The 23342-nt window shown below is 39.2% G+C and overlaps 1 protein-coding gene across 3 annotated transcripts in view; it reads right to left on the bottom strand.

The window, feature by feature from the left end:
- Positions 1 to 23076, bottom strand: part of LOC133867589 (CBBY-like protein) — a 59407-nt gene extending 36331 nt beyond the window's left edge. Inside the window, exons 1-6 of one of the 3 annotated variants that reach the window (XM_062304335.1) lie at positions 22745 to 23076; positions 16258 to 16307; positions 16047 to 16110; positions 15587 to 15635; positions 15371 to 15439; positions 14193 to 14254 (exon numbers count right to left, since the gene is read on the bottom strand). In XM_062304335.1, the coding sequence (XP_062160319.1) occupies positions 14193 to 14254; positions 15371 to 15439; positions 15587 to 15635; positions 16047 to 16110; positions 16258 to 16307; positions 22745 to 22998 (548 nt within the window). In that variant the 5' untranslated portion in view covers positions 22999 to 23076. The remainder of the gene's footprint in view (positions 1 to 14192; positions 14255 to 15370; positions 15440 to 15586; positions 15636 to 16046; positions 16111 to 16257; positions 16308 to 22744) is intronic. The other 2 variants (XM_062304334.1, XM_062304332.1) reach the window with 2 other exon arrangements.
- Between the last annotated feature and the right edge of the window lie 266 nt (positions 23077 to 23342).

The following is a 23342-nucleotide window of genomic DNA, read 5'->3' on the forward strand; positions in this document are numbered from 1 at the left end:
TTAAGAAGATGATTGGAGAGGAACGCGCTTATGAGTTCTTGGGTGGATTGAATTCCGAGTATGATCCTGTGCGGGTTCAGATTTTTAGAAAGGAACCTCTTCCATCACTACAAGAGGGTTTTTCATACATTCAAAATGAGGAGAATCATCGTAGCACCATGATTCATTCCAGTTCACAGACCCAATCTGCTCTTGTGGGTACATCTCAACGCACTTTGAGAGATAATTGCGGAGTTTGAGATAGTGGCAGAATAGCTTCGACCTCAGATGACAAAGACAAATTATTCTGTGACCACTGCAATAGGTCGCGACATACTCGAGAGACTTGCTGGAGACTTCATGGCCGTCCTACCCGAGGTCGTGGGGTCGCACAGGTGAAGTAATCAGGCCTCAAGCCCATCATACTTCCATAGTTGAGATGGCTATTCCCACACTTGATACTCATCCCTCTCCTACTAATATGAGGGGACTAAGTAAAGACAAGGTAGAAGCACTCCGTCGACTTATGTCTCGATTGGACACACTTACTACTGCCTCCTCCGCTCTTTACAAGTAATTGAGCCACTACTCTGAATGCATCTGCTACTCCCTCTGATGATCTGTGGGTCATTGACTTTGGTGCCTCTGATCATATGATTGGTATGTCTCCTTCATTTTCGTCATATAATCCTTGTTCAGGTGGAGATAAAGTTAGAATAGCTGATGGTTCTCTGTCACATGTGTTGGGTAAAGGATTTGTTTCTGTCACCCCCTCTATGACCTTGGCCTCTGTCCTTCATGTCCCTAATCTTGCTGCTAATCTATTATCCATTGCACGTATCATATATATATATATATAAAGGCTGAGTTTTGCCTAAGTGAGAGCCTAAACTCTGCCACGTGGCATGAACCGATGATTGTAAAAAACTGAACCGGTGTTTAATGTGCTGTGTTTTGATAAAAAATAAAAATAAAAGCTGTCAAACCCAAACGTTTTCTTCTCTCCCTTCTCTCTCCAAACCCAAACGTTTTCTTCCCCACCGTCCCTCCCTTCTCTCTCTTAACTTTCACGGACGTTCTGTCTCCCTCTCCGCTCTTTCTTCTTTCTTCTTTCCCTTCTTTCTCTTCTCTTTCTTCTTCTCCGCTATTCTCTTTTCATTCTTCCTCCGTTTTCGTTTTCTCTCTCTAACACACATTCTCTCTCTGTTTTTGGTATTTGTATTTCTCAGTTTTTTCTTTTTGGCTTTGCTGCAGAATTGAAAGTGGGTCATTTTTCACGTTGATTTGGGGGCTTTCGGTACACATATTCTTCTCTTCTCTCTCCGATTACGGTTTTTTTTCCCTTTTCTCTCACTCTCAGTCGAACATCAGGGAAGATTTCTGTCGTCACTTTTGCTTTGGTTGTTTTCTTGCAATTCTACTTGAACGATGTATGTTTGATGAAATAACTAAATATATTTTAGGAGAAATTACTTCAATCTTAATATGGGTCATTTATTCTCTTTCAATTTTCAGTTTTTTTTTTTTTCCCAACCCATTTTCAACTTGAACTCTTTGTGTGTGATGCAAGGTTTTTATCAATCATGAATCCAGGAAGACTTTTTTGTGGCCTTCGACTTTATCTTTCTAAATGTGATTTAAATGCAGGGGGTGCAAGATGCAAAGAAGGCAAAGCTATATTCAAGGATTGGAAAGGAAGTCGTTTCTGCGTAAGTTACTCCATTTTTAGTTTACTTTTTCTTGAATTCACAGTCTGAAAGTAAATTAAGAAAAGGTCTAGAACATTGCTCCTTCCAATTACCTACTAGCAGAAGTTTCTTTACAGTGGGTTCTGCTTGGTAGCATTCTCTGTTTTTGAGGGATATTAGCGTGAAACTGCCATGAAGTTTTTTTGCTACCCTATTTTTGTTTAGGTTTTTTCATGACCGTTGTCTTTACTTTGATGTACAGAGAAAGCCAAAGAACTTTATGTGCCAAAGGAAATTCTTGACCGCAATATTAAGAAAGGTTCTAAGAAGGGATAAGATGCGTACATTGAGAAAATCTACGAGGTTGGTATATACATTATCTATCATTTTTATCTCAGGGATGCTATAATGTTCAAATTGTTTAGAGTTAGTTAGTCAAGGATTGACACGTCAATTATTTACTTCATATTGATACATTTGGATGACTTTATTTGGGTCTTGAAAAAGGCTTCTTTATTATTTCCAGGTTTTTCTTGATTTTTCTATTTTCTAAAAAAAATTCTTGATATATTTGTTTGTTTTCTGTTTTCCTTGCATGAATTCTGAATCAGAGCGACAACAAAATTTGGATAGTGAATATGATAGCAGTATGTTCAACTTGGCACAGTTATGTATGATTGAGGGATAATTATATACTTTTAACATGAGTGCCATTTATATATATAAGTAAAAACAAATCAATTAGTCTATTAAATTTTTGGTCAAGAACTAAGTGTCGTAACCCTCACGTGTTTGCTATTAGTTAGTTTCTGGCTTTATTGATGCGGATTTGTGTGTTAAAAAATTGATGATGACGGGATTCAGGGCTTTGAAAATGAAGTGGCAAGGGCTTTTATTATTGCTTCGGCTTTATTCCACTGGTATACATGGATTGTATTTACTCTTGACAAAATTGCGGTTAGGATTTTGATTGTTCCTAATTTGCTCTTCTTTATAGTGTTTGTTATGAAAAAACTTCTTCATAAAAAATGTGATATGGGCCAGTGAATGATTTGTTGGATAGTTGCGTTTGAGGGTTGCTGATTTTCTGAGTTTGCCGGGGATAAATTTACTAAAAATATTTCTGCAGCGTCTACATTTTTTTGGTTAGTTCTTACAAAAATAATAGTAATAATAATAATAATTGACATGAGACACCATAGAGTTCTATAAAAAATAAAAAATAAAAACACGAATGGTGATTTGTAGTAGATCAAGAGAACCAAGTAAATCTAAGATAACTGTCATTTGTTTGAAACCACTTTATGTTGTTTGATTTCAAATATGTCAAAAATTAAGGAAAGGAATGTGTATAATGTGCTGTGAGAACTTTTTAGTTTCTACATTATGAATTGGCGTTGTTTAAGTATTGATGTGAGAGATATGCTTCGTATTGCCCAAGTGGTTTAAAATTGTGTCTACTGCTTCAGATTGTAGTTTCTTTTCCTACAAAGAATATTTTCTCAGGTTAATGATTGTGTATTGCTGGGTTTGTTGTGAGATATTAATTTTGTTTGTAAATTTTGATCTTTTTCATTTGGTTTCTTTGTATGATTTTTAATACGTTTGGGCATTCTATCTGTTTGATGAAATATGAATAAAATATGGCTTCCAAGTCTAGGGGAGATCTCCTATAATGGCTATAAGTTCAATGAGTTTGTTTTTAAAAGACATTAGCTATTTAGCTTATATAAGCCAATATGACTTGCATATTTCTGAAATGACTGTGAGAAAAACACTTCACTTCTCAGCATGGTGTCAGGGCATTGGAGGAAGAGCAGGTAGGCTTTGTTTTGCATCTTATGGCCACAATCACGCTCTTATGAAATTAGGTTGATCTTATATGAATTTTTTCACTCACCATGCAAAAACCGTGGTTTCATGCAATAGAATGAGTTCACTGCAACAATTTGTTTCATACCCATTTAATGCATAGCAATGCTAGAAATCATAATGTTAGGGCTCTTACTGATGTATTTTTGGCAATTCTGCTTCTTCATGGGTATAGCTCCAGCATTTTGCTGATAAATTGTTCATTTAATTGCAATTCATTGATGTTGGAACCATAAAAAAAATACCTTGACATATTAAATTACTTCACATATTTATGATTAATGTTGCTAAACGTTAAATTTGTGCATTTAGTGTAGATAGCCTTGAAGTTCAAGAGTTGTTTATATCCCAATTTATTAACCATTCATATTTTTTTTTAATCAGTCTATTGTATTTGTATACATATATGCTTTTGTTCGTAATTTTCTTTGGCTCAAACCTCTACTTTGAACTGCCCCAATTTGGTGGAATTTTTTTTTTTTTTTTTTGATAAGTAATTTAAATATCAATAAAAAGCGCAGAGGGGCGCAACCCTAATACACGGGAAGTATACAAGAGAGCCCCTAAACAGGAGGAACAACTAATAAATTAAGAAAGTCTACAAAAGTAGAAACACCTAGGTGGCAAAGGTGGGGAGCTATCCATAGATATAGCGTGTTAAGAAGACGCTTCCTTAAAACTACCATTACAGTCTCAACATCTTCAAAAATCCTCGCATTCCGCTCCCTCCAAATGCTCCACAAAACACAGTGAGGAACTAAACGCCAAACATTTTTTGCTAGGCCATGCCCTTGAAAAGCACCCCAAGTAGTCAACAAACCCATCACCGATTGTGGCATGACCCATTCAACTCCAAATAAAGAAAACATAAAACTCCAAAGCTCACGGGCGGTGTCGCAATGAAGTAACAGATGATCAATAGACTCCCCCTTCTTTTTACACATACAACACCACTCAATAACCACAATATTCCTCTTTCGTAGATTGTCATGAGTCAAAATTTTTCCTAAAGCTGCAGTCCATACAAAGAACGCCACCCTTGTCGGAGCCTTAGCACACCATATCTTCTTCCACGGGAATGATGGACCTTCTTTCCGACTAAGTGCTTCATAATATGAAGTTTTGGCATCTCTCTCTTCTTCCTCTCTCTCTCTCCTCTCTGACCTAGTGACGGCACGTGAGAGCGCATCCAGTTATGGGTTCGATTTCTGTTCCGTGCTCTCACATTCTCTATCTCTTAGCCTCCTGCTTGGTCCTCTAGCTTTGTATTTCGGTCATCTGTTTCGTTGGGTGGTTCTTTTTTCGGTGATGTAGTTTTTTTGGGTTAGTCGTCATAGTCCCGGGGGTGTTGTAGATGGATAAGATTTTCTTAGTGGTGTCGAAGTCTTTCACCTTCTCGGTTATGGGTGGGGCGTCGACGTTGAGGGTGGAGGAGAAGAGGAAAAATTTCCTGGGTTTGGTCTTTTTGAATGCTCAGAGCTCCGAGTGGCTTGCATCGACATTGGAAGTGTTGTTGGGTCTCCCGGCAAAGCAAGATTTTGTTAAGTCATTCAGAGAAGGTTCGAAGGTCCTAATTGCTCGGAGAGGTGAGAATAAAGCTAGGCGCTATTTAGAGGCGACAACGTTCGGGTTGGGTGGTCAGAAAGGGTCCATTGTTATCCACGAGGGTCGTGGAGGGTGGGGATGGCTTAAATTCTCCAACGAGCTGAGAAAGGTTGTAGATTTTTTCTCAGTCTCGATGGGTAGCGGGTTCAGCTCCTCATATTCATCGGAGAAAAAGGCTGTAAAGGTTGTTCGGCCGACTCTGGGCTTGGCTCCAAAGTGGACGAGGCCTTCTTTTGCGGAGGTTTTGAGGTCGGATTTGACCACTGTTGCGAAGACGATGACCATAGTGGGTGATGGTCGGTCCTGGTTAAGGGTTTCGTTGGCGACACCATGCGAGCTTGATCTTCTTCCGGCGGTGTGGCATGCAGAGGCAGTTCCGAGATCAGCGGTGGATTGCTTTTCATTGGAGTCTCACCCGCTTGATCTGTTGGATAAAGACCAAATTGTACGTCCGCAGGGTAAATACTCTTGTTTTTTGAATTTTGAAAATTCGAGATTGCGGACGTGGCGTAAGTTGGGTCCTGGTTTTTATTTGGCATTGGGCCGGGCTGTGAGGAGAGTTTTGATCCTTTTCACGTGGCCCGACTCAAGCGGAAACCTGAAGTTTCCTGTCCGCCGCCATCCTCGCCGGAGACGACAACGAAGGTGTCCTCTGGGTTGGTTCTGAATCGGCTTCCTCCTGGGGGTTTGGAGGTTACAGCGTTGGGAGCTAAAGAGGGCGCGAGTCCAGCTTCATCGGCTTTTGTTGGGGTTTCCTCTAGGCCGGAGCCCTCATCGGCGGCAGATTCAGGGACAGTTCAGGAACGGAGTCTTCTTCCAGGGGTGAGTCGAGCAAGTCCCAGGTGTTTCCGGCGGTTTCTAGCCGAACTCCAGCCTCTAATCTATTCGGTTTCCCCCCTTCTCTTGCACCGGATCTGGGTTTTCCAGCGGATCCTGCTTCTTTTTCTTTTAAGTTCTCTCCATTGGGGAAGCTTCAGATTTTGCCCCTCCGTCTCTCGCTAGAGCAGCTATTTTAGGTGAGAAGCTGCGTTCTCCCCTCCCTGTGGTGGCTTCTAAGCCTTTTCAGTGTTACTACAGGAGGGCAAAAAAATTGAGGAAAGGACATTCTATGAAGTGGAATGATGGGCTACTTTCTGACTCTCTGGAAGCCGTGAAGATGTCAATTGGCTACGTTGATAAGAGGGTACAAGTGCAGAGCCCAATTGGCTACGTTGATAAGAGGGTTACAGGTGCAAAGCCGCCAGCTGAGAAGGTGGCTAAGCCTCCTGCAATGAAGAAGTCAGTGACGCCAGTAAATCAGGGCCTTTTTAGGAAGGGGTTTCTCAACCTTCCCCCGATTTCAGTCCCTCTCATGGCGCTTCAGGAGGTCAACAATGGCGGGGTGGTAGGTCCTTCTTCCCCTTCGAGTGGTTGTTTTGATGGTTTCTCCCAATCTCGGAATTGGCCAGTTGGTTTTGATCATAACGGGGAGATTGTGGTGTGGGAGGGGGATGAAGATGATTATTGGGATGGTTTGCCCTTAGATTGGGCAATGGATGGGGATTTTGGCGAGGAGGCTTTGGCTATTCAGGATGCCATGGAAGAGGAGTTCTAGTTTTTTGCGCGCCAGAAGTCTAAAGGGAAAAGGGAGCTTCTAAATTTGCATAGTTCCATCAACTATGGTGACACGAACTACCCCTCTAGGCGTAGGAAAGGCAAGGCACACATGTAGGTTTGTTGTGCCTTGACGGGTAGTGGGTAGTCTTGTTCTTAGTTGGGTTCTTTTGTAGCTTGTTTTGGTTCTTTTGTGTTCTGGGGCCTTGGTGTTGTGGTTTTTTTGGGTTAGCTTTGGTTGTTCCTGTGTATACTTCCTGTGTACTTAGGGGCATCTTACGCTTTCTTTAATAAAGTTCTTCTTACTTATCAAAAAAAAAAAAAAAAGTTTTGGCATCTCTCTCACGCCCACTCATATTTTCTAATGTAATTTTACTTGTGACAAAATAAACTGTTGAATTTGAAATTTGGTGCTTTAGAAGTTGGTGATTGTGTTTATGCAAGCATATTGCACTTGAAGCTTTCAGATTTGTCAGCATATGATGTTAAGATAATTCATTCATTAATCAAAATCCTTAGGTTGTACATTGCTACTTTTGGTTTCACTTACTTTTGGTTGAACAGATGGAGGGTAGTCTTGCAAAGAGCTCTACTCAAAAAGTTTGAAGCTATCAATTATGGATTTAGTTTCTTCTTCTACTTCCATAAGTGAAGAAAGTGATTCACATTGTATGGCTGTAATTTATCTCTTTTAATATGAATCTGGCGGAGCTGCATGCTTGACTTGCTATCTTTCTTTCCTATTTTTTTTTTTTAAAAAAAAAAAAATTTTATTTTTTACTATTCTTTCTCAAGACGTGTTTTTCAATTTTTTTTGGAAATTAAATTATAATAAAAAACAAACCGCACATAGTGCGGGTTATAGTTGAGTTGAATTGTCGAGTAATTTTTTACTCTTACTATTACTTCTTTCAGGACCTAGTCACGGGGAAGATGATTGGCAGTGGCAGCTTGAAGGATGGCCAGTACTATCTGGACTCTCAGCCCAACACACAAGGTCAGCTCATACAAGCTTATCATACGGTTCGGGCGGATGACTCCGCAGATAAAATCTGGCTCTGGCATCAACGCTTAGGGCACCCTTTATTTTTAATTTTGCAACGCAAGTTTCCTGCGTAATTTTTGCATAATAATGTTTCTAAGTTTCAATGTGAAACTTGTGAACTTTCAAAACACCATCATATAGCTTTTTTCTCCTAGTATCAATAAAAGTGAAGCCCATTTTGTTCTCGTTCATTCTGATGTGTGGGGCCCTTCCTGAGTGGTCTCTTTATCTGGTTATCGGTGGTTTGTCTTTTATTGATGATTTTTCTCGGACCACATGGGTTTACTTGTTAAAGGACAAAAGTGATGTGTTTTCTGTGTTTCAGATATTTTACGAAATGGTTCAGACTCAGTTTTAATACAAAGATTAAAATTATTCATTCTGACAATGGAGGTGAATATATGTCTGGTAATCTCGAGACGTATTTTCAAGAGCAAGGTTAATACACCAAACAACGTGTCGATACTCTACAGCAAAATGGTGTTGTCGAACGGAAAGATCGGCATCTTTTAGAGGTAACTCGTTCCCTTATACTTGACACGCATATTCCCAAATCTTAATGGGGGGACGACTTACTCATTACTACATATCTCATCAATAGGATGTATTCTCGAGTATTAAATTTCAAAACACCCCTCGAGGTGTTGTCACCACCTTTCTCTACTTCAAACAGTGTTTCTCCGAAAGTTTTTGGGTTGTGTTTGCTTTGTCAATGTTCATGGTCCTACTAAGAGTAAGTTAGACCCTCGAGCCCTCAAATGTGTCTTTGTGGGCTATTCTCCTAATCAGATGGGGAACAAATGTTATCGCCCCCCATCGAGAAAACACTTTGTCTCTATGGATGTCCCTTTCTTTAAACCATAATCATACTTCTCTTCATCACAAACTCCTCTTCAGGAGGAGAGTAAAATTGAAGAGGATTTTTTGACTCCATTACCTGTCCCTACTCCCCTGCTGGAGCCGAAGCGACAACAGCTTACTAATGAGTCTCCTACTGAACCTACTGATAAGCCACTTGTGCCGCCTATGGAAAAGTTGAGAGTTTACTCTAGACGCAAGAAAAACAAGACTATTCCTGATGCTACATGCCAAACATGTCAAACATTTGATCCTGGCTCAAGTAATACTACTTTCACTTCTGATATGAATTATGTAATACCTGTTGTCAATGATACGAGTCTGTCCATTACATAGATCAAAGGTGTTAGGTCATGTACACACCATCCAGTTTCTACTTTTGTTTCTTATCAACACATTTCCTCATCATATCATTCCTTTGTTTCCAAATTGTCTTCTGTGTCTATCCCTAGAAATATACAGGAGGCACTTAGTGATCCAAAATAGAAGACAGCGATGCAAGAAGAGATGGAAGCTCTTCACATAAACAAGACGTTGGATTTGGTTAAATTGCGTAATGAAAAGAAGGTTGTTGGCTGCAAATGGGTGTTCACTATCAAGCATAAAGCCGATGGTTATGTGGAACGATACAAAGCCAGACTTGTTGCAAAAGGCTTTACTCAAACCTATGGGATTGATTATGAGGAAACATTTGCTCCAGTAGCAAAGATGAACTCAATTAGGGTTCTACTATCTATAGCTACAAACTTGGATTGGCCTCTACATCAATTTGATGTGAAAAATGCATTTTTTCATGGAGATCTAGAAGAAGAAGTATACTTGAAAATTCCCCCAGAATTGGAAGATTCATCCTCAATGGGAAAATATACTGTCAAATAACAAGTTTATCCTGGTAGCACACATGGAAAAAGTTCTAATTTTTATCTATGGAGATAAGTGCAATTGGCTATTCTTCAAGAGAGAAGATCTGATACAGTGTTTGCGAATAGAACTGATATGGACATGGGCATATTGTTTAAGCCCTCAACTAAAGTTTAAATTGTCTTGCTCAAAAACACAGAAAATGTCATACTTCTCTAGAAACACTCTTGGAGTTCCTCCATACCATTAGTTGCTAGATCAAGGCCAAAAAGTCCCAACAGGTGGGTAATTTACCAATTTGATTAAGTATAAAATTTAACAAAGAAATGTGATATGAACTTGACAACATAGTGTATCAAATAAAACTGAGGATTTTCTTTTAATAATGAAAGATTATATCATAAATATACATGTGAAATTTCTTTTATCATTTTCCGTGTTCATAAACAATATAAAATAAGCTTTATATTATCTAAATCAAGGGAGTTCTACCAAAATCGTTCTATTTTACTATTTTATTTTATTTTATTTTTATAAGTAATCTTTTCTTCCCAAAGGGAGGAGGAATGAGAGATTCAAACTAGTGATCTCTCTTCATGAGGCATGGTCTATAGCCAATTAAACTACCCCTTGAAGACATTTTATAGACTATATTATAGGCATCTGAAAATGGAAGTCATCTGAAATGAAACTAATAATAAAATTTAGAAACAAAATTGAAGACTATATTTTTTTGATAGGTAAGTGCACTTTATAAAAAAGCGTGAGGCGCTCCTAAGTGCTCGAACTAGTGATCTCCCTTCATGAGACATGGTCCATAGTCAATTAAGCCACCCCTTAGGGACATTTTACAGACTATATTATAGGTATTCGAAAATGGAATTTATCTGATGCTCCGTTTGTTTCGACGTAAAATGTTTTGTCATAAAATATTTTTAACGAAATCATAAAAAAATGATTTCCCTGAAAATATTTTTAGGCGTTTGGCTCGTAAAAAAAATCACCAACAGCAAAAAGCCACCAGTAACAAAATTTTAGCGATGGTGGCCGAAATCCAGCAGCACTAGCCAGATTTCGTCACCGGCCAGCCGGATTCAGGCCAAATTTGCCGGTATCTGGCTATTGTTGCCGGATTCTGGCGACTGGATCTCAAAATCCAGAGACTTTCGACAGCATATTCGGGCTATCAACAAACTTCAATGCTCGGTAGTAGCGGATTCCCACAAGCGTACGTGCAAAAATGAAGAGTTTAAATTCTGAAAACGATTTACAATTTTTAAAATCGTAAATCGTTTTCCAAAAATTAAAGAGGCTTTTTTCGGTCAAACCAAAAATGATTTCCATTGACCATCATTTTCGATTGTTCCAAACACCAGAAAATATTTTACGCCCAAACAAACGAAGCATGAAATGAAACTAATAATTAAATTTAGAAACAAAATTGAGGACTATGTTTTTTTGATAGGTAATAAAGCACACTTTATAAAAAAGCGTGAGGCGCCACTAAGTGCACCGGAAGTATACACAAGGACAAAATTGAGGACTATAGTTAATTTATCAATGTTAGTGATATTAGCTTTTCATACAACCTGCCAACCTAGAGAAGAAGACCTGCATGCTTCATGTGGAGCTAATAACTTTTTTTTTATAAGTAACCGAAATATCATTAAAAGCGAAAAGCGCTACTCAAGTATACAAGGAGTATACAAAATAAAACACTTCAGTAAAGGGGAGAAAACAACAAGAAATTTATGAAAACTAAGCTCCCAAGGAGCTACAAAAGCAGTTGTCCAAGTAAATAGAGTAAAAAAGAAGAAAGACTCAAGCTCTGCTGATGATCTCTCACAGTCCTTAAGACTTCTATCATTTCTTTCCCTTTAAAGACACCACTAGAGACCGGAAAGCACCATCTTCCACAGAACAGCACTTCGAGTTTTCCACCAACAAGAAAATAAGTCAGCAACACTATTAGGCATCACACAAGATAGCCCAAAATGACTGAAAAAGGCATTTTATAAGACGCAAACGACCTCACAATGGAGGAGAAGATGATCCACGAGCTCGCCGTCCCTTTTGCACATACAACACTTATCAATTATAAGAACATGCCACTTTTTGAGATTGTCCATAGTAAGGATCTTCCCTAAAACCACCGACCAATCAAAGAAGGCCACCCCCAAGGGAACCTTTCTCTTCCAAATACTTTTCCAAGAGAAAGGAGAGACATTGTTACCAACAAGGACATTATAGTAGGAGCTAACGTCGAACAACCCTTTTTTGGAGGGGGACCACCAAAGATTGTCTACACTATTCTGTCTCACTCTGACCGAGTGCAACAAATTGAAGAACGAGGCAAAAAATCCACCTCTCAATCATGTGCCGCTTTAGTAAAGCTTACATTCCATTGAAGTGAGTCACCAGAATACTCCAAGAGAGCCGCTACTAAAGCATCCTGAACACAGACAATACCATATAAGTCTAGAAAAGCTTCTATAGAGGCCTTGTCCCCACACCACTGGTCATGCCAAAATCTAACATTGACGCCATCTCCCACATCAAAGGGTATGACTAGAATAAATCTCCCAACCCCTTCTAATATTCTTCCAAATCCCTACCCATACGAACCAACTAGCTCGTTAGAACACCATCCATCCCATAAGCTGCCAAATTTGGCGTCCACCACGCCTCTCTCTCAAGCCCATAGCGCCAAAGCCATATCCCAGAAGGGCACGGTTGAATTTCAATAAATTTTGAATGTTCGACCCTCCCTCAGAGATTAGAGAGCAAACCTTAGACTAGCTGAGTAAGTGAAATTTGAACTCTTCACCAATACCACCCCATAAGAAATCACGTTAAAGCTCCTCTATGTGATTTGCAACTTGCAGGGAGAGGGAAGAGGGACAAGAAATAAGTAGACAAATTGGAGATTGTGCTCTTTATAAGAATAACCTTACCACCCTTAGACAAGTACATACTCCACTTAGCCAAACAACGTTCTATTTTTTCAATAACTCTGTCACAAACAGAGTTGGCCTTAAAGGAGGCCCCCAACGGAAGACCAAGATATTTCAAAGACAAGGAAGAACCCTGCAACCCAAAATGTCAATCAATCCATCCACATTCTCAACAATACCCACAAGGTTCATTTTTTACTTGGCCAAGCTGAACTTCAGTCCAGAGGCAGCTTCAAAGCATAAAAATAAAGCTTGAAGGTCGCAAAGGTGGTCAAGCTTAGCCCCACAAAAAACCAAAGTATTATCCGCAAACAATAGGTGTGAAATGTTAACCACACCTAAGCGTATAAAGCATTTTTTTTTTTATAAGTAAGTGCAAATTTATTAAAAAACAGCTTAAGGCGCCCTTCGAACACACGGAGTATACAAGAAGCAAAAATCTCACCACCGACCCTACAAAAACAGCCCACAAAACAACTCAATCGTAAGCTCCTAAAGCTCACACCCCTCAATCTTATCCCACCTCCCATGTTCCTCATCAAGGGCAGATAGGAAAGCCACAGATTTATCCTCTTCCCCCTTGTCCTTAGACCCTATCGAAGACCAAAACAAGGACCACTCCATAGGAGAAATAGCCTGGGAACCACCCCTAGAGTTGAGAGGACTAGCTCTACTAGAACAACCCCCTCCAGAGAAACCACGATCTGTCGGAGGAAGAGAGGACGAGCTCGAGCTCAAGCTTGATTTAAGAAACCCCCGCCTAAGAAAGCCCACATCTTCGAGTTCCCCTTGACCCACCGCCGACTTCAGCTTCCTCCCTTTATGCTTGTATTGAATCAATGGCTTCGATGTGGGCTCTTTCAAGGGAGAGAAAGGAAAAACCCTCCCTACCGGCGAGCCCACCTCATAACCCGCACCCGGCGCAGCCGCCTCAGAAGAAACCAGATGAAAATCCCCCACCGAAGCCAGCCCAATCTCTGCCAACGGACCAGCACAGTCTTCAGTCTAAACTGGACAGAGCAAAAGTCTTCTCCGTGAGCAACTTCTGGGTGAAATTGGGAGGGAGACGCACTTTGCTCTTTGCTAACCCGCATTGCTTAGTCTTCTTAGTGAAGGCAAACATCTCAACCTCCTGGAACCAGTCCGCATGCGAGCATAGGAGGACCAAACCCCAAAGGGTCTAAACTTCCCCAAACATCTAAATAACCAGCCCAAACCCAAAAAGCCCAATTTCGGTTTCATCCCAAAAGAAATCCTACCCAAATGCGTTGGACGCCTGCACCTCGATTTATAAGAGTGGAGACATATCTACACCGTTTGTGAAGTTTCGTATAAAGCATTCTACTCAACTAGGTGGAAAGCCTGAGAGAAAAGCTTGAAAGAAAACCCCCATTCACATAGCTAGAAAGCATTCTACTCAACTAAATAGGAATAATCATATGTTGAGGGGTGTTGAGCTACTGATGCACAAGTTGTTGTTTCAAGGCATTTTTCCTTCAGATCTTTGTTTGAGTTCTATATTGCATGGACAAAATATGGACATATATATGAAGAATCAATTGATCCAACTAATAAGTCAAATGTATCATAAATCAACTGTATCAATCTATTCCAAAGTTCCAATTTGGTAACTAATAAAGGCCTTTAATCTTGGACAAGTGGCTAATTGATGGAGAACAGAAGCAAGTCATCAGGTGCATATATGTAGGAAAGAAAGAAAAGGATGAGACAACTCACTCTTCAACTCCAGGCCGTAAAGGTAAACTTTTTGACATCACAAATTCATCGAATGCACTTTTCTGCCAAAAATATCCAATTGTTATGTAGCTTATTTCAAAAAATAATGAGCATCTTCATTCTCATTCGGGGAAGTTAAGCATGAATGATCCAACAAGAATTTGGAAGGTCAACCAAGTTAGCTGAAACTGAAAATGGTTTGATGACACGCTTAAACAATCTAAACAAGAATTTTAATGTGAAGGCAAAGAGCAGTTTTCCAAACAATAATTTTAATGTAAAGGCAGAGAGAAGGTTTGGATTGAGAATGACCCAACATTGAAGATATATTCAGAAGAAATCAACAGCATGCAGATCACAAGGAATAAAATAATTGGCAGGTCAAGTTCTATTATTTTCTTTTTGTTGTTGTTGTTTTTTCATTTTATTTTTGTGAATTCTCTTCTCTCTCTACCCAAGCATCAGATATGCTTTTTTATGGTATTCTTCTATTTATAAAAATCTAAGAAATGAACTTTAAAGAATTATAGGAGAAGTTTGGCAGAATTTACTTGATAACTAAAGTCAAATATAAGCTAAATAACTCAGATATGAGCTAGTAGTAAGCAAAAGTGGAATCAATAATTACTTTTGAGGATATCACAAAATTTAATTCAAAGGTGTAAGCTTTCAGTGGAAATTTGAGAGGCCTCAATTTCTAATTTGATACTAAAGCATTTTGAAGTTCTTAAGCATCTAATATTTCATCCAGCATTATTTAGAAAAACAATTTTTACAGCATTTTAATGACCACTCAAATTTAAGATATTCAAGGTGCTTGTAGAGTATAAAATATATAATTCAGAGCATCTACCCTAACTTAAGATGGTTATTGTCTAGTTGAAACAAAAAAGGAGAGCTCAAAAGCTCAGCTGAAGGAAGTCCTATAACCCACCCTACTTATAAATCCTCTAAGCAACTACGTCTAGATTGATCTATATAATCAAATTAATGATGTCTAAGATTTCTCCACATCAATCCTGTAATCTCTGTTTTCTAATGCAACTCTAAAAACGATGAAATCTATTAAATGATCACCATTCTAGGATTGGAACTTGAAGTCACAAGCCAACCAGTAAAGGTAAAACTTAACTAAATCTAGGTAATATGACTATTTTATTTATGGCATCTAAGAAAACCTTTTCTCGCAGCACACTTTTTATGAATGATCCCTTCTCATTTGTCGGCAATGAAGTAGGCCAAGCAATCTGCAAAAAGGCAAGAGGAAATAGAGAAGACTGATTAAATGATGAAATGCAGGCATGTGTAGAGAGCTACCAATAAGCTTTTCATTTTTCAAAAGTCACAAAATTAAATAAAATAAAATAAATAAATAAATAAAGAACAGAACTCACCTGGTTAAAGTAAAGATTTAGCATCCTTTCCTCATCACCAGAACACTTCCTGGAACATAATCACATAATATTTTACAACAAACTTAGATATCAACTAATGAAGAGATCTCCCAATCCTTAAACAAATTTTAAAAGAAATTTCATGTGGCCATCAAAAACTAATGTGAAGATGCAAAACTTGACTCACACTCTGAGGAAAGGTTATTTCACCCAATAAATTGGCATGTTGTATAGGCCCAGTGACATTGGTGAAGAATATATGGACGTACATACACCAAAATCAAAGATTTAAACTGAGACCCAGAGATGCAAACTAGCATTAAAACACTGCAAGTCAATTCCTTGTACAAGACTCAACTAGTAAAATTTCCTGTTCCAAAATTATTATAGTCCATATAATGATTATATCCAATAAGAACAACCCATTTTACAGAAACACATAGTGAAATGAAATTCATACCTCACAAGGTCCAAATAGACAGGTTCTCTCCAGTTTGCACAGTCAAGCCCAAGCTTTTGAAATGCTGACACCGTCAAAATGAAAAGAAGGAAAGGAAAATGAAGATTAAAGTCACAAAACATATATTTTCAACTAGCTATGAAATGTGGTTACTAGAATATCCAATTAGAACATTTTCTGCAGTACTATATAATTACTGCATTTACCGCACCTACGTTGAAGGCTTGGCGGTTACCCACACGATAAGCATCCATAAGAACCCTGATAGGAAGAAAATAGATTTACATTAAAGTTCCAAATAAAACCAATATCTATAATTCGCATTTTAACATAAATAAATAATTTATTTATTTTTATAAGTAATCGAAATATCATTAAAAGCATAAGGCGCTTTCATGTACACAGGAAGTATACAAGAGAAGCCACCTAGCTAGAATGAGCAAAAAGAACAAGGAATTCATGAAAACTAATCACTAAAGGAGAAAGATAAGCAGTTGTCTAAAGGTACAAAGTGTTTAAGAAAAAAGATTTCAACAACTCCAAAGACCTCTCGCGGTCCTCAAAACACCTAACATTCTTCTCCCACCATAGACACCACAAAAGGCAAAAAAGCATCATCTTCCAAACAACGGCACTCCGAGTGTTGCCGGTAGTCCACCAACAAGCAAACAAATCAACAACTCGTCTCGGCATAACCCAAGACAACCCGAAACATTTGAAGAAGACATTCCAAATGGCACAGGCAACCACACAATGAAGAAGAAAGTGATTCGCAGACTCTCCATTGTTTTTGTACATAACACACCAGTTCATCATGATGACGTGCCGCTTTCAGAGATTGTCAATGGTAAGGACCCTACACAAACAGCCCACAAAACAACACAACCCTAAGCTCCTAAAGCTCACACCTCTCAATCTTATCCCACCTCCTATGTTCCTCATCAAGGGCAGATAGGAAAGCCACAGTTTTATCCTCTTCCCCCTTGTCCCCGAACCCTATCGAAGACCAAAACAAGGACCATTCCATAGGAGAAATAGCCTGGGAACCACCCGTAGAGGTGAGAGAACTAGCTCTACTAGAACAACCCCCTCCAGAGAAACCACGATCTACCGGAGAAAGAGAGGACGAGCTCGATTTAAGAAACTCCCGCCTGAGAAAGCCTACATCTTTGAGTTCCCCTTGACCCACCGCCGACTTCGGCTTCCTCCCTTTACGCTTGTATTGAATCAATGGCTTCGAAGTGGGCTCTTTCAAGGGAGAGAAAGGAAGAACCCTCCCTTCCTAAGTGTAGATCTTTCCAGCTCACACTCAATTTATTTTCTTTTCTTTTCTTTCTATAGATAAACAAGCACCTTTTATAAATAAAAAAATAAAAAATAAATAATAATAATAATAATAAATAAAAAGAAGCTTGAGACGCCCCAAGTGCACCGAAAGTATACAAGGACACCACTAACAAATTAAATAAATAAATAAAACAAGAAAACAAATACAAAAACAAAGTAAAGAAAAGCAAACCCCAAGCCCCACCAAAGGAACCCTACACCCTCTTGCCTTTGCCACAGCTAGAACCCTCGTAATTGATAGAACTCTTCAAGTTCTTCAGTTCCCTTTTTCCTTTCAATTTAGAAGTACGGGCCGGTTTCGAAGAATCTCCCACCTCGGAGGGAGAAGAAACTACCCCCAGCTTAAACGAGGGAGGGGGATCACGAGACACACTCGTCAAGACCTGGGAAAAAGACCAGAAACCCTATGAAAAGAAAGAGGACAGTGGCTTCATCGACACCACCCTTGTGGACCACCACTGGGGGAGAATCACTCGAGACCCAATCTAAGGACGTGGCAGGGGAAAAATGTCCTTCCTCCTCCCAAAAATTGCCTTCCTCTCCATTCCACCACATCTCCACCAAAGGCAGACCCAATGTATTGATAGCCAAAGCCGAAGATGAACCAACTGAAACAGCAGAATACGACTCCAGCGAAGAACACCCATCGCTGACTGAACCCAAGAGCACAGGAGGAACCTGAGTAAAGGCCTCCAACGAAGAACTCATCCCCGACATGGCCTCGGTGAATGCTTTCGACCATCAACAACATGCTCAAACACATCACCTCCTACCAACGGCAGAACGCTAGCTGAAAAGCTAAAACCATCTCCCGCCAAAAGGCCTAAATCCTTCGTAATCTTAAGCTTGCGCAGGTAGAAAAACAAAGGCTTAGACAAGAGAATAGGGGACACAGAGACACTCGCACTCAATTTTTGCCTTCTTCAAATTCTAATCAGCGTCTAAGACCCTTTCTTCTTCAAGGACATCAAAAACATGTAACTCTTCTAGTAGGAGCTTCTTCTTTCGTGCTATATTGCTAAAAACCTACTCATTCCATCTCTTTAAATCAGCATTTAAGCCTTGAGCTTGCTAGCTAAAATGAAGCTTGGAGATCCTTCAAAAAGATAAAGAGTCCCACTACTGCTTCACCCTATCCACAAAACCCTCTGACTTTAGCCACATATTTTCAAATTTGAAGGGCCTACCACCCCCATTAAAATCACCACAATCAACGAGGATCAGGAAGTGATCTGAACAAAGTCTAGGAAGCCTCTTCTGAGATACGCTAGAAAACTTGGCTTCCCACTCCAGAGAGACTAAGAATCTGTCAATTTTGGACCATGAGAGAGGTCTCAACCAAGTGAAAGAACCGCCCACAAGAGGAAGGTCCACCAATCCCTGCTCAAAAATGAAATCAAAAAACTCCATCATAGCTCGGCTTAAAAAAGTTTCACTCGATCTCTCACTAGGGAATCTGGAAACGTTGAATTCAAACCCAATGCACCAAGGAAAATTCCACCAACTGAATAAGCCAGCCAACTCATCCCAAAAGAGCCTTCTATCCCTATCGACATTAGGGCCATAGACGCCCGCAAAAGCCCAAATGAAATGATCCTCAACATTTCTAAAAGTAACAGCTACAGAGAAAACCCCCACACACTCATCAATCTTCTCCACCACCCTCCTATCCCACATAATCAAAACACCACCTGAAGCCCCTCTGGAATCCAAACAACACCAATCCACATTATGGCAACCCCACAAACTGCGCACAACACTACGAGACACAACTTCAAGCTTGGTTTCTTGGAAACAAACAATGTCAACCTTCCACTCTCTGAGCAAGTTCCTCACCCTCAAATATTTGTCCCCATCATTCAACCCTCTCACATTCCAAGACAACGTTTTAGGCTTCATAAAAGAAACCGATAGCCCTCTTTCCTTCCTTTACCAAGATTAGAACACTCCCCTTTTGAATCATAATTAATGGAACACTCTAATCCTCTCAACTCCCTACTACCTTTATTACTTTCTTTTTTAGGGTAGAGGCTAATCCCTGCTTCCTACAATATTCTTCAACTTCAAAAGTTATTAGCATAGCCAGCAACTATCCCTCAAAGCCCCCACACACTCATCAATGTTCTCCACTGATAAGCATTGAATGTTGCACATTCAAGCTCCTTAACTTATATATGTTAATTCTTTAGCATTGTTATTTGTTTGATTTTATGTTGTTTTATTTTTTTCGGATTTTAAATAAACATGCAATTAATTCCATTGATTTTGGGCTTAAATCATACTTTGAGAAGACCTAGAAGATGTGGTTAAGTTTAATCAAATCAAGGGAAGGATTAAATCAGAATTTCTCCAATAAGAGTCAAAATCAGATTTGATTCAAATTTGGATTCTGCACGTCTCAGCATTTTGATCATAACTTTCTGCTCAGGTCTCGACTTGCAATGAAATTGGTGACATTGGAAAGATAATACAAAATTCAACAAATATATCTGAAATAGGTTTTTCCTATTTCGGATGTTTACTATGCCAAAATCGTCCAGCAATAAAAAATCACAAATCTAGACAAATTTGAAATCATTTTCCTACTTGGATTGAACTTTCAATCTCCTACTTGAACTAAGGGACTAAGTTCTGATTTTTCTAGAATTTCTAGGGCTTCTAGGCCTCTCCTAGTCTCTAAAAATAAATCCCAAAGCTTCAAGAGAATGTGTGCTTAGCTTTAGACAGATAATTCTTTTTTGAGGCTGGACAAGTTGAAGAGGAGAAGAACATGACAGGAGGCCATCCCAGCACCACGATGAGCGGCAAAATTCGTAATAGGGTGTTAATGTAGCCATTTCTAAGTAACAATGATTTAATTGTATTTTAATTTGGAATTTTCTATATGCATGATGGTTATATAATTGGGAGAATTGATCTTAATGTTCATATTCAATCATTATAAATTTCTTATCTTGTCTTAGAAAGTTTTTTATATTGATTAAACTCAATCCTTCATATTTTCTGTGATTATGTGAATGATTGTTATACAACAATTCTAATTGATATATGATCAAGAGGATTAGATAGGCCATGTCTAGGGAAGACGAATTGTACTACACCCTAGTTTACTCTAATTTTGGTAGACAGTTCGTACCAATCCACATTATGGCAACCCCACAAACTGCACACAACACTACGAAACACTACTTCAAGCTTGGTTTCTTCGAAACAAACAATGTCAACCTTCCACTCTCTGAGTAAGTTCCTTACCCTCAAACATTTGTCCCCATCATTCAATCCTCGCACATTCCAAGACAACATTTTAGGCTTCATAAAAGAAACTAATAGCCCTTTTTCCTTCCTTTACCATGACTAGAACACTCCCCTTTTGAATCATAATTAATGGAACACTCCAAATCCTCTCAACTCCCTACTACCTTTATTCCTATTTTTTGGGGGGTAGAAGCTAATCCCTGCTTCCTATGATATTCTTTAGCTTTAATAGCTCTTAGCATAGCGAAACTGCCTTCAAAGCCTTCGCAAGAAACCCCCACAAGCCAATAGAATCCCATAGCATTTTGCACCACCCAATCGAAACATTCAAATCCTGGGCCAACCAAATCCCCCAACACGGTAAGCGGATAAGAGCTTAGAGGGGACAAAGCTTCCACCCCTTTTAAGAACTCCACATCCACATTTCCCCCATCACACCTCAACTCCATTCCAGCCAAGGCCTTTACAGCATAGCCAGCATCCCAGAAACACCCCGAACACCCGAGGAAGAGCAAGGGGCGGCAGGCAAACCCCCACCTAGCGTTGGGTTGAAAGGGCACAGAGTGTCAAGGGGCTTGCAAACAGCCCTTGACTCAAGTTGTCTCACCGGACCTTGTCTCACGGGAGCTGCATGGAACACACTGGAAACATCTGCAGCAGGAGATGGAAGAAGAAAGCTCCATCCCCCACCCATCACAGGGACGTTGTCGCTCAAAGATAGCCAACTAATAAATAAATAACATACAAGTAGAATTATCTAGGTTATTGAAGACTAAAAATGTAGGAACGGAAGGAAGAGTTCAGGTCTCTACTAATCTTTCCACTTCACCACTTTTGAACACGTCTGGTGGAACATGATCACAGAATCAGGATTTTCTAAAATGACGATACTTGTCATTTCAACTATATACTTTAATGGGAATGTAATATAGATAACACAATCAGGAAAAAATGAAAAAACATTACAAAAATTCAGATATACCGTGAAGAACATAGAGATTACTTTATTAGTAAGCAAAAGACAAGAGTAATGAAAAGTTTTACAAATAAGATGACCCATCTAATCAAATGCATGCACGTAACACGAAACCTGGAAACATCATATGAGCACTAGAAAAAATGATAAATCAAAACGAATCAATAAAAGTCATCGCATACTAACATCAGAACAAAGTCAAAAATCATATATTCCCCCAGCATTCCTTTATTCTTTGGCTGGTGTTCAGAGATGCCCTCACTACCAAAGAAAGAATGTGCTTATGGGGATTTGCAGGTTCAAGCCTTTGCTTGTTTTGTCACAGTCGGCAAAAGAACAGAGATCATCTGTTCTTTAGCTGCAGTTTCAGTAGGCGCATATGGAGGAGTATTTTGAATGATTGTTTGACCCTCCTGTGGAATGGGAGCTAGTTGAGAGTTGGTGTGCAGCCAATATGCAGGGTCGTAGCCTTAAAACCAACTTATGCAGGCTTTGTTTGGGAGCAACAGTGTACCATCTTTGGAGGCATCGAAATGATTTGCTTCATGGTAACACTCCTAGATCAGAGGAAGGTTTAGTGGCCTAGATCAGATGGGAAGTGAGGTCGAAAATGTTGGCTAAGTACTCTGTTAAGAAGTTTGCTAATAGTATCACCCTTGTTCATAGATGAATTTGAAGCCTTTGCTGCGGTTGTAGTTTCGGTTTATTGTTTTTTTCTTGCTTTGGGCTGTAGCAGGAGTGCTGTTAGTTGTTTTGTTTGGAGTTTTAGTTCTCCTGTTTTTCTGCAGGTGTATTGTGCTCTGTTGAGCACTTTGTTCCAGTTTTCACTGGAGGGATTGTTCTTCTTGTGTTTGGTTTTATAAAAGATTTAATTCATCCAAAAAAAAAAAGTCAAAAATCATAATTTAAATAAATAAAGGACACCCATTTACTCAAATCCTTTGGGCGAAGACCCATTTAACCCACTGCATAATTGCAAAGAAATACTAGTTTAGAATCAAATATAACAAGAAGTAAAGGGAGCATCAAATACACAGGAAGATAGCATCAGATAAAACATGAAATACAATACGAATTGTACATCAAATTAAAGTAAATACACTACAGATAATATGCGTACCCTTCAACTTCAAGAAGAACAGCAAGTTTCTGAGATGCGTTCTGGTTGTCGGAGCTGGAAGGTGAGCTGAAAGCAATGAACCGATTGAAGTGCAAACATTTTCCGGGAGAAGTGGTGGAGTTTCTCGGGAAAATGGAGGAAAATGGAAGAACCAAATAAGGGTTTCTGGGCGTGTAAAAAGTGTCGTTCGAGTTATTGCGAGCGGTGCTTGAAGGGCGCAAGGTGTTAAGAATTGAACAAGAAGCAGTTTCCATAGCAGTTGGTTCAGTTTTTTGAGCGACTGCTGAGCACTTATACGCCGTACCGCTTATGTAATGGTTTTGCAGCTTTTAAATGACGCTTATAGTTTCCAAGTATCTTGCCAATACCACTAATATGAATTCTTGGAAAAACAATAAATAAATAAATAAATATATATATATCTATTGCTTCTCATAATAATCAGCCAGAGGCAAAGATTATTAATCGGGCCAGATCTCCCACTGAGATCTACCAGATCCAAAGAATTAGTCCGAAGGAAATGGGAAAAGTCCGTCAAAAGGTTCTTGACCTTCCTGGCGATATCCAAAATCTTATTTTCCATAATCCTTTATATACT

This window comes from Alnus glutinosa, chromosome 5, assembly GCF_958979055.1.
Source record: "Alnus glutinosa chromosome 5, dhAlnGlut1.1, whole genome shotgun sequence".
In the NCBI taxonomy this organism is placed as follows: Eukaryota; Viridiplantae; Streptophyta; class Magnoliopsida; order Fagales; family Betulaceae; genus Alnus; species Alnus glutinosa.